The sequence below is a fragment of the Podarcis pityusensis genome (genome assembly GCF_964106645.2).
Source record: "Podarcis pityusensis genome assembly, chromosome: 15".
NCBI lineage: Eukaryota > Metazoa > Chordata > Lepidosauria > Squamata > Lacertidae > Podarcis > Podarcis pityusensis.
The window spans coordinates 25,656,913-25,667,802 of record NC_138040.1 but is presented as its reverse complement, the minus strand read 5'-3'; the positions used below and the strand labels follow the sequence as shown (position 1 = coordinate 25,667,802).

General features: G+C 43.3%; 2 protein-coding genes across 7 annotated transcripts in view; one reads left to right on the top strand and one right to left on the bottom strand.

Moving 5' to 3' along the window:
• Window positions 1-82: 82 nt before the first annotated feature.
• CFAP68 (cilia and flagella associated protein 68) lies at window positions 83-7,121 on the bottom strand. Of its 4 annotated transcripts, XM_080983728.1 has the most exons (5): window positions 4,269-4,447; window positions 3,782-3,833; window positions 3,217-3,444; window positions 1,241-1,307; window positions 83-425 (listed from the first exon to the last, which is right to left on the bottom strand). In XM_080983728.1, the coding sequence occupies exons 1-5, from the start codon at window positions 4,322-4,324 to the stop codon at window positions 247-249; spliced, it is 582 nt and encodes a 193-aa protein (XP_080839854.1). In that variant the 5' UTR covers window positions 4,325-4,447; the 3' UTR covers window positions 83-246. The 4 variants fall into 4 exon arrangements, with proteins under 4 accessions (XP_080839854.1, XP_080839852.1, XP_080839853.1 ...); XM_080983726.1 differs by lacking the exons at window positions 3,782-3,833; window positions 4,269-4,447 and adding an exon at window positions 7,002-7,121; XM_080983727.1 differs by lacking the exons at window positions 3,782-3,833; window positions 4,269-4,447 and adding an exon at window positions 5,811-5,891.
• Window positions 7,114-10,890, top strand: part of LOC308464281 (alpha-1,2-mannosyltransferase ALG9-like) — a 32,458-nt gene continuing 28,681 nt past the window's right edge. Inside the window, exons 1-4 of one of the 3 annotated variants that reach the window (XM_080983510.1) lie at window positions 7,114-7,147; window positions 8,607-8,801; window positions 9,717-9,873; window positions 10,568-10,771. In XM_080983510.1, the coding sequence (XP_080839636.1) occupies window positions 8,618-8,801; window positions 9,717-9,873; window positions 10,568-10,771 (545 nt within the window). In that variant the 5' untranslated portion in view covers window positions 7,114-7,147; window positions 8,607-8,617. Of the gene's footprint in view, window positions 7,148-7,646; window positions 7,933-8,606; window positions 8,802-9,716; window positions 9,874-10,567; window positions 10,772-10,890 lie in introns of those variants that run through there. The other 2 variants (XM_080983509.1, XM_080983512.1) reach the window with 2 other exon arrangements.

The window sequence follows — 10,890 nt, the reverse complement described above, 5'->3', positions numbered from 1 at the left end:
TGGTGCTTCACAAAACGTCAGAGGGAAAGTACAGTAAAACTGTACACACACCCACACCCCCCCCAAGCCACAAGAAGAAGAATCTCCTTCTCACTCTTTTATTCACAGACATGGTTTGTGAGTTGCTGCATGGCAGCCTAGCTTTTAAGTGGGTGGGTGGGGGAAAGAGGGGGCAACTGGGTCACACAGGCAGGGCCTTTCAAGCAACCCAGGCTGTCCTGAAGCAGAAGAAGCCCTACTCTAGTCCTACTGCTTCAGCGGAGTCCCTTGCTGTTCTTTGGGCTTCGTGTCAACCAAGCAGCAGGCTCCCTTCTTCTGTGGAGGCTCATAATCTATCATGTAGCATGACCGGGCAGTTGGCTTGATTGGAGGAGGCTCCAGCTCTGGCTGGTGTCCAGGGAACCAGTGAACATCTCGCATAACTCCTAAGAGCAGAGAGAGGACAAGGCTGAGGAGCTCAAAAGAAGGCAGGGCAGTTGCAAGCCAGTAAAGCAGAATGAACACATTGCACTGAACAAACTCGACAGCAGCCAAAGGCAGTCTTAGCTTCTGCCAATCTAAAAGGGAGCTGAATACCTGAGAAAGCACATTAGGAAAGTGATACGGGACATGCTGCTTTATCACAAGTGCAGTACGGAAGATTCTGCACCCGAATCCACCCATTTCTATGGGTGCAGTTTCCAATTTGCATACCAGCAAATTTCAGTATATGCAATCATGTATATATCCCAAATTTACATTCTTGCACTATCAGGGTGGTCTTGGTTGCTTTCTAAATCATGGACTAACTATACCTTTTTATGTTGCTGTTACTTGCCCTGGGGACATTATGGTGAAAGAATGGGTAAGAAATCATATGAATAATAATGATGATGATGGCTGCCACTTTCTAATTCCCAGGGGAGATGGGGGTGGCACCATTCAATTGTGCATCCAGACTGCTAGTACTTCAGGACATATTGCAATGGATTTCTTTGTGTTCCTACAGGTCCCTTGCTGTCACCACCAGAGTCCACTGACACTTGACTCATGGCATTCATTTACTTATTGTTGTTCTAAGCTGCACTTTGGCCCCTCAAGACACATTATACATTATCACTTCTGTATTCCTCTTATTTGGAAAGCTCTGTTAGGAATATTTGAGAATAGAGGATTCAGAACTGGGGGAAGAACTAGATCTTCCCAAAGTTCTCTTGCAGCTTTTAAATTAAGTGCCTGCATTTCAGTTTTATGTACCTACTTCTTGTGCTGTGGGGCATATTCTTGGAGTAGTCCGATGTGTAGGTGGACTCAAAATAGTGAGCAAACTGAAAAGGAAAACCCAGATTGAGTGCATGTTTACGGTAACTGAGAAACCATAAGAACATTAAGAAGAGACTGGCGGCTGAATCAGACCAAATGCCCATCAAGTCCAGAATCCCAATTCCCATAGTGGCTAACCAGGTATTTCTGGGAAGTCCACAAACAGGGCATGAAGGTAACAGCACTCTCTTGCTCATGTTCTGGTACTCAGGCAGAGCATATTGCCTCTGATCCTGGAGGTAGAATATATCTAGTATGACTAGCAGCCTTAACCTCCATGAATTTGTCTAATCCTCTTTTAAATTCCTCTGAGGGCTTATCCACAGTTACCTTTCCTCCACACTTTTCAGGCATGGTCCATGCTTTAAACCTCTGTGTTCAAGCACCTATTATTATTATTATTATTATTATTATTATTTGCTTTGCAGCAATCTGCAGGAAACCCGATTTGCCATTTATTGTGCTTCAGCTTTTAAGAGCAGGTTTTCGCAAGTTAAAAAAAATAAAAATCTCTTGGACATGGATCCGTGCCTGGAAAGACCAGGCAAAAGCTAAGTGTAGATAAGGCCTAAGTTGGTGGCAATCCCAACATATTGTGGGAGTGAATTCCATAGTTTAACTGTGAAGAAGAATTTCCTTCTGTCTGCCACAAGTCTTGTAACATTCAGATTAATTGGATGACCACACTGGGTTCCAGTATTATGGGAAATAAATGCCTCTTTACCCATTTTATTCATACCACATGCAAATTCATATACTTGTATTGTGCATAATTTTGTACACCTCTATCATGCCCCCCTTTAGTTGCCTTTTTTTTTCTAGACAAAAAATCATGTAGAACTTTTAAGAGGATGAGCCTTATCACCAAAGCAATACCAGCTTGGCTTGGCTTGGCTTAGTGAGGCAGAAGGGCTGGGTATAATTAGGTATTATGTGGTGGTGGAGGGTTTGGTGGGATGAAATGGCTAATACTGCAATCCTATGCAAGTTTACTCATAAAATGTGTTCAGTGGGACTCTTTCCCAGGGAAGTGTACATAGGATTGCAGCCAAAGAAAATAAACTGAACAGACGGAAAGCAAGGAAGGACAACATCATAAACAGGAATGCTGCCTAGTATTACATATGTGCTTCTTCCTTGGAGCTTGGAGCAACAGACATGAACTCCTAGGTGATGCCTGATTTAGGTCAGCCAAGCTCCCCTTCAAATATAAAATACAACAGAACATTTATATCCCACCTTTCCACCAAGGGGCCTACATGGTGCCCCCGCCTTTTAAATCCTCATCACAACACTGTGACATAGATTAGCCTGAAAGAGAATGATGGACTCCAGAGACCAGTAACCACCGTGGCCGAACAGGAAAGTAAAGCAGTTCAAGTATCTTATCTTCACACTTGCTCTTCTAAAGCTGGGCTGGAATCGTTCAACAGGTTATAAGATAAATTAAACACAGAGTACTAGAGCAGGGATCAGCAACCTGAGGCCCATGGGCCAGAAGTGGCCCATGGAGGTCGTTTGACTGGCCCACGAGCCACCCGCGAACCGAGTTGCCTGCTCGTGCGTTGCACTAAACTGCCACAGCGCAGCGCCTTGCTTCCACGGCGCCAAAAATGACGTCTGCGCAGATGCCAAAAATCATGGGGGCGCAAGCTTACGCGGGTGCACAATCCAGCCCAGGCAAGATAAACCTTGCTGACCCCTGTACTAGAGCATGGGTGGAGGACCTTTGGCCACCAGATGCTGCTGAATTACATCTCCCCTAATCCCTAACTGGATGCTGGTGCTGATGGGAATGGAAGTCCAAGAACATCCAGAGGGCCGCAGGTTAGTCGCCCCTGTGCCAGAGGGTTGAATATTTCACTTTACGTTAACAAGCTAACAAACAGGGCGAAGTGAATATGGTACTCTGACCTGGGAAGGGAGAGGCTTGGGCTGCAGTATTTTCCGAATGTCATAGCGCTCTTCGTTCCAGTTCCCCAAGAGGGTTTTGTTGGTGTAGGAGTCTTCGTTGGTGGTGCACCTCCAGCCATACTGGAAGAACTTGGCAGAGCTGTTCCAATCTGTCCACACTTCTCCATGACCATTGGCGCGTAATAAACAGCCATGATGGGGGTTAAAGAAGCAAGACAGGGACATGGCCTAGGAAGAGACAGAAACGTCAAATGAGGACAGGAAACAACTTGTATTAGGGAAGGCACAACTACACTACAAACCTATCAAGTGCCATGTCTTCTCTCAGCAAATTCTGGGAACTGTATTTGAAGATGTCCTGAGCTGCCTTCTCAGAAAACTCCTAATACCCCCTAAGGAAGTAACTATTCAAGAAGGTTAAGGCTATAATCCTAATCACACAAACTGTATGCCCCAATATAGTGGTTTACATCAGAGCAAACATGTTCAAGATGACCTTTTAACACTGCAAACCCATACACACTGACTTACTAGATAAAGTTCAGTTGAAATCAGTACAACTTACTTTTGAATAAACCTGCACATGCACATACTCCTTGTCTGTTGTGTAGGTATGTCTCAGGAAAAAAAGACAGTATTAATCACTGTTCCTAAAATTATGTTTCTCCTTTAATACTACTTTTTAATATTTATTTTATGCCACTAATATGGTACATGCTCCTCTACTACACCTCTTGCAATCTAATTATAAACTTGTGTACTCCTGAAAACCCACCTTTAGTGGGACTTACTTCCTCATCACACTTGGGATTTAACTATTTCTACATTTTAGAACACAACTTTACATTCTTTTAAAATTTGTTTTTCAGCCCTATGCTTTTCCAGTTCTTGTCCCACACCAAAATCAGTCTGATTCCCTGACACTGGACAGTGATATTAACTGCTGAAAGATCTTATTTTAACCAAAACATATGGGTATGGTTTCATCATGTGGATAGGTTAGAAGGATGGATTGTGCTGAAATTTGGAACTGGAGTTCAGTAGGGGAATACCTCTGAATCAGAAGAGGTTGTAGCTGATAGAACTGAAGAACTGAGCTGATCCACATTTTCCCACATTTTCTTGCTTATTTGTCTTGGTTTTAATTGTAATTTTGCCTCAGGATCTCAGCCAAAATGGGCAGCCTCAGTAGAGTGAAGTTCAAGGCTACAGCTGATGTTAAAAAGTGCTGAAGTTTTTTTGGCAGCCCTTACAAAGGAAGGTGGCAGGAGGAACTGGAGCAGGCAACCAGAAAAACTGATTGCTTTTGTTTGTGATGCAACTTCCTGATCATCAGCTAGTCCTGATGTCACTGGTTTCTGAGCATCCATGGGGTGAGAGACTTTTATCCAAAAATCAGTATGACCGGACCTTGTCACCAAGGAGGTCAAGCACTAAGATACAGCTGTATTCCTAGACAGCCTCACTAGTGAGTAAGGCCCATTGAAATAAGCAGCATTTAGATCGGCGTAAACACACTCAAAAGGTTGCACTGCATAATAATACGCAGGCAGAAATACTACCAAATGTTTGAAGCAGCCACGTCAATTGCATATTGATGAGATTTGAGACCTAGAATTATTTAAAAAATGATTTGTACAACTCACCGCTCAAGTTCCCTAGAACCATCTTTTTAATTAAGGGTAGTATTCAGTGGCCCCACTGAAATTAACATACATGTCTAAGTTACATCCCCTAATTTCAATGGAACTGCTCTGAATAAAACTTAGTTGAATACCACCCCAATGCTACAAGCCTTGTATCTTAATATCTTAAAATTAAATAAGCACAATATTGCCTGATATATTTAATTTCCCAGAAACATTATTAGCACAAAGCTGTGCATATGACATACTGGAACACAATCCTGCCATACACTCACGGTATGTACCTGAAAGCTCTCCCCTCCCTTCTGATAACGCTGGTTCTGATGGCTCAGAAACAAAATGGAAGGCAATCTGTGCATGCTTAAAGGCAGGTTTCACTCCCTTATTGCTCTTTTGAAAAAGCTTTTAGGGATGAGCAAGTTACCTGATTTGAAAACAGCCTACAACGGGTAGTGCTGTGGTCTAAACCACTGAGCCTCTTGGGCTTGCCAATCAGAAGGTCAACGGTTCGAATCCCCACAATGGGGTGAGCTCCCGTTGCTCTGTCCCAGCTCCTGCCAACCTAGCAGTTCAAAAGCACGCCAGTACAAGTAGATAAATAGGTACCGCTGTGGTGGGAAGGTAAACGGCGTTTCCGTGAGCTCTGGTTTCTGTCATGGTGTTCCGTTGTGCCAGAAGCTGTTTAGTTATGCTGGCCACATGACCCAGAAAGCTGTCTGCGCACAAACGCCGGCTCCCTTGGCCTGAAGCAAGATGAACGCCACAACCCCATAGTTGCCTTTGACTAGACTTAACCGTCCAGGGATCATATACTTTTTTTTTTTTACAAGCCTATCCACACTTGTAAGCACCATGGCAGCTATTAGGACACACTTCTAATAAATGTGCATTGAACAGTACTGCAAACCCCTATGAGCAATGCATCATTGAGCCCAACCAAAAAATCACCTTGCTGGATCAGATGGAAGAATCTGTCTAGTGGAAGAACTTTGGCCAGTCACTCTCAGACTAATCTTCCTAACATAGTTGCTGTGATGATAAAGCAGGATTAGAGGGGGTGGAATAGAGAACCATTTGTGCCACCCTGCACATCTTGCCAGAAGGACATCTGAATATTACAATAAATACACAAAAAGCAAAGCTTTCTGTTTCCAGCACCAGCCAGTCATATACCTCTGGAAGGTTTGCAATCTGGGAATAAAAGGGACTGACCAGCTCATGTAGCACCTGCTTTCTTGGGTTCTCCATGCTAATTAGGAGAGGCGTCACCTCACCCATCGTTCCTCCAACGCCTGACTCAATCTTCCTGCCATACACCAACAGATGTGCATATGTGTGCATATGTATATAATAGAATCGCAGAGCTGGGAGGGACCCCAAGGGTCATTTGTTCAACCCCCTCCAATGAAAGAATCTAAAGAATCCATGACAGATGGCCATCCAACTTGCACTTTAAAATCTCCAAGGAAGGAGAGTCCACAACGTCCAGAGGGAGACCTATGTCCACATGTGTGATATGGACATGTGTTTTGGATATATTAAAAAGTTCCCTTATTTTGTTATTTAATTTTGCTGCTTCCGAGACTTTCGTGCTCTCCTGTTAGCTGTGATGTCCTCAATAATATTGTCCAAAAAATGATGATGATGGCATAAATCATTGAATGTTATTTTTAATATTGCAATTGTTGTATAAGGGATTATCATGATTGGAATGTAATTGAAATTAATAAGATTTTGGAATGCAGAAATAAAGAAAATCACCAAACCATGCATTCTAGCATGTGGGGGGGGCCACCTAAATTATATAATTTGGTATCTTAACGACTGGTATTAGTAATTGCATTATAAATTGGTATTGTTATAATGTGGCTGTTATTGGAATGTAATTGAAAATTAATAAAAATTATTTTGTAAATTGTCAAAAAAAAAAAAAAAAAACCACGAAGGAAGGAAGGTTAAGAACAGGAAAAGATGGTAGGCTGCATCTGAATATGGTGGCTCCATTTTAGCAGCCATCCCTAAAGACTCCTTTTCTCCTCAGCTCCCTTCGCCAGGTGGCCCCTTACCTTCCGCCCCCCCCCTGCCCCGTTCCATCCTCCCCTCGGTCTCAGAGGAACCCGGCCCTTTCCCTATGCCCACCTGATAAGAAGGCAGAGTAAGGGGAAGGAAAAGCAGGAAGCCGTTTCCAAGGCAACCGCCCAAACGGCGCGCGCCGGAAGCGAAGGACGCACGCTGGCGGAAGTGACGTAAACATACCGAGACGCCGGCTTCGGGAGGGTGGAAAGGTGTGTTTGCGGGGAGACCTAAGTGGGTTAAAAGACCCGATGAATAAGGGAAAAGGCGTGGGGGGGGGGGCAACAGTCCTTTGCCTCTTTATGCCCTCTGCGGGAGGGAGGGTCCTAAAGAGAGGGGCGTGGCCAATCCCATGTCACGCCCCCTAGGAATCCCCTATTTCTTTGTTTACATACAGTCGCATAGCTGTCAACTTTCAGATTTGAAAATAAGGGATCAGCAGCCTTACCTGTCCCAGGGAGCCTCGAAAATAAGGGGTCAGCAGCCTCACCTGTCCCGGGGACAGTCTACGGGATATCTAACAATCCGGGATAGCAGCGGGAAACAGCGGGATTTCCCACAAAAAAAGGGAATGTTGACAGCTATGTACAGTCAGTGCTTTTTTTCTGGGGGTACACATACACCTAAACATTTTGTGAATCTTTGCACTTTTGTCCGTTTACTGTTTTTCCCGATATGAACTATAAAATGGTGATTTTCTTGAGTCAAAATGAGAATAACCCTAAACATTTTTTTAAGGAAAAAAAAGCACTGCATACAGTATATCCTGCCAGTTCGTGAAGGAGCTCCAAGGCGGTGTAAACATAATTCTCTCCCGGCTCAAGCTCCTCCAGCTTGTTCTCTCACAACATGCTTTAAGGGACTGGTCAGGAATGAAGGGGCATCATAGTCCCAGCAGCGGCTGAAGGGCAGCAGAGTGGAGTGGACTAGCTGAAGAAAGGTCACCTCATGGCTTCGGGGTATTGACCCTGGATCTCTCCCCTAATCTCAGTGTGAGGTACTGAGTTACTACAGTCTCATACTGACTCACCACTGCTTCAAGGAGGGGGGAATCTACTCACCTGTATATCCAACCTTTAGAGAGCCAAGAGGACTCGCTTTTCTAAATTTACTAATTTTTTAATGCTCAATCTTTACTGTACTCTTCATTATTGGTATTTTTTAAAAAACAAAAATTGTACAGAATATCTGCAGCGTTGGGAGTATAAGGAATGAAGGCGTGGTAAACCACGGCATCGAATTAACATGATTAATGAAACAATCTAAACCGCTTGCTGCTAGTTTGATTCACATCTTGGCTTTGTCTCCAGCTTCCTGTCACCATACACCTTTTTTCAGCATGTATTTGTGTATGTTAAAGTAAGATTAGAATACTTGCTTGCTTATGAACTTGAATTTTTGACCTGCATGAAGGATTTTCTACATTGCTGTCATGGCAGCTAGGCTGGCCTGGTGGATATTATTAGCAAATGCTGCTTTTTCCAACTGGAGACAACTCTAGATGTTTTTGAAACCAGCCTGATTCCTGTATTTTTTGTTTTTAATGCCTGACATTTTATTATGTTTTTATATGTGTTGGAAGCCACCCAGAGGGGCTGGGGCAACACAGCCAGATGGACGGGATATAAATAATAATAATTATTATTTTTATTACATTTCTCTCCACTTAAGGTTTTGCCACCATGAGGCCTCTGCATCACCAGCCCTGTCTCCTCCTAGTTGGAGAAGGAAACTTTTCCTTCTCTGCCAGTTTGTGTGAAGCAAGGAGTTGTGAGGCTTACATTGTTGCTACTTGCTATGAGAGTGAAGCTACTGCAACTAGACAAGCTGTTGCCAAGTCCAACATACAATATCTGAGGGACAGAGGTAAAAGGAAGAAGAAAAATCAAAAAAGAAAACTTGTTTGTTGCATAATTTCTGATAGCTGTTGTTGGAGAACTATTTTCATCAGAGCAAATTGGCTTCTTGGGACTCTGATAATGGGCTTGCTGGGATGCCACAGGATAAATGGGGTTGCTAGGATCCTGCCTAGACATGTAAACCTTCAAAATAAGTAACTGGAAGTCCATCTGTCCTCCTCTTTATAGCAAGTTGGACTTGCCCTGCAGTAGGTCAGATGGAAGAAGCAGGATTAAGGGACCAGGGAAATGAATGGTGTTCAGAAGCCACGGTTGCATTTTCACAATATCTGATTAGAGCAAGTTGAAGAAAATTGAAAATAAAAACATTATTAGAAACTGTAGGAGGTAGAGGAAAAATTGGATTGTGCTTGTGGAAGTTGTTCCACTTGTTCAGTGACTTCCCAGAGCAGTTAAATGAAAACAAATCATGGCTCCACCATAGCCAGGCCACAGTCACACAGTCAAAAGGAATCAGTTACAGCATTGTCATCTACATTCTTGGCACATTTAGAGAGCTGGAAAGGATCTTGTTTCAGTCTAGCTTGACTTGCTTCTTGAGTCACTTGAAGCTATTTATTGTATCTGCTGTGTACTTGTGGGCACAACAATCAGGTTTAGGTGAATTAATTTGTGGAAGACCTTGTCTTGAAGCAAGGAACTGTGATGTGGGTATTGGGTGAGGACCCTGCAAATTCAAGCCTAAAGAATATATAAATTTGCTTTCAGTTGTTACCTTTGTTGCATTGGGAATACCCTTCCAGGCAGTGTCTCATTAAGATAATGATAATAATAAAGATTCTGCCTTTTTCAAGTGCCCATTAAAGTGTGCATTGCATGATCTCCTAGTATCTTACATATCATTTTTCTTTTACCATTCCAGGTGCTAAAGTTCTCTTTTGTGTTGACTGCACAAAACTGAAGGAGCATTTTTTGCCAGCTGATTGGAAATTTGATTGCATTTATTTCAACTTCCCCCACTGTGGGAGAAAAGCTGGAGTGAAAAAGAACAGGGAGCTTCTTGCCAGGTTTTTCTTTAGGTGAGGCCAAAATGAACCATGTCAATGTACTCTTGTTACTGGGAAGGTGGTGTGTGTTAATTTCAGTTGATGTTGCTACCTAACACCAAAACCTGTCTCCAATATAAAATTGATATAAATGTGAGCCAGCTAAGTTCAGATGTTCTGGTTTTATACAGGCAGGCATATTTAGTTGATGCGCTTTCTTTTAAACACTATATACAAATAAATGCTTTGTTGCAATTGGCTGTTTTGTGCAACGAGGCAGTGTGGTAGCAGATGGTCTGTATAAGTAGGGGAAATGCACCAGGGTTTTCATGCAAGAGGTGATGGGCAGAGAACTAATAATTCTGCGCCTTGGAGTTCCTATTCATTTTTGCAAGTTTTCCAGCACCTCCAGTTAGAGGAACTATAAAGATCCTATTTGGAGCTGATAAGGTCTAGTGAGAAAATATAAGCACTATGTGTTTCCCTCTCTTTGTAATCTTTCTTTTGCTGAAAGTTTCTTGTCATACCTGCCCAAGCACAGTAACCAATCGTATAACACACTCTTTCCCCTCTCAAAGTGCAACTCTCACAATCCTTCCCCCACCCCCTAAAATATTGCTAAAAGCAACACCATCCAAGGACTTCTTGGAAACAGCTTAATAAGGCAGCAGAGTGTTGCCTCAGGCACAAAAGAATGCTACCCATCACTCCTCTGTTCCTTTTCCAGCTGTGCAGAGGTCCTGGCAGAGAAAGGCAAGGTCCATGTGGCACTTTGCAGAGGGCAGGGTGGTACCCCTGCAGACCAGCCTGTGAGGGAATGGCATAACAGCTGGCAAGTAGTGGCTATGGCAGCGGAGGCAGGATTTATTTTGAGCGACATTCATCCATTTAACATCGGGGATGCTTGCGGATATAAATGTACAGGTTACAGGTAAGTTGCAGCACAGCACAGCAGATGGTGGCATTCCAGATGTCATTGTGGGTGTTGCCATGGTAACCAGCATATTAGCATCTGCTCTTGCTTCTGAAGCTCCCTCCGTGTTTAAGAAA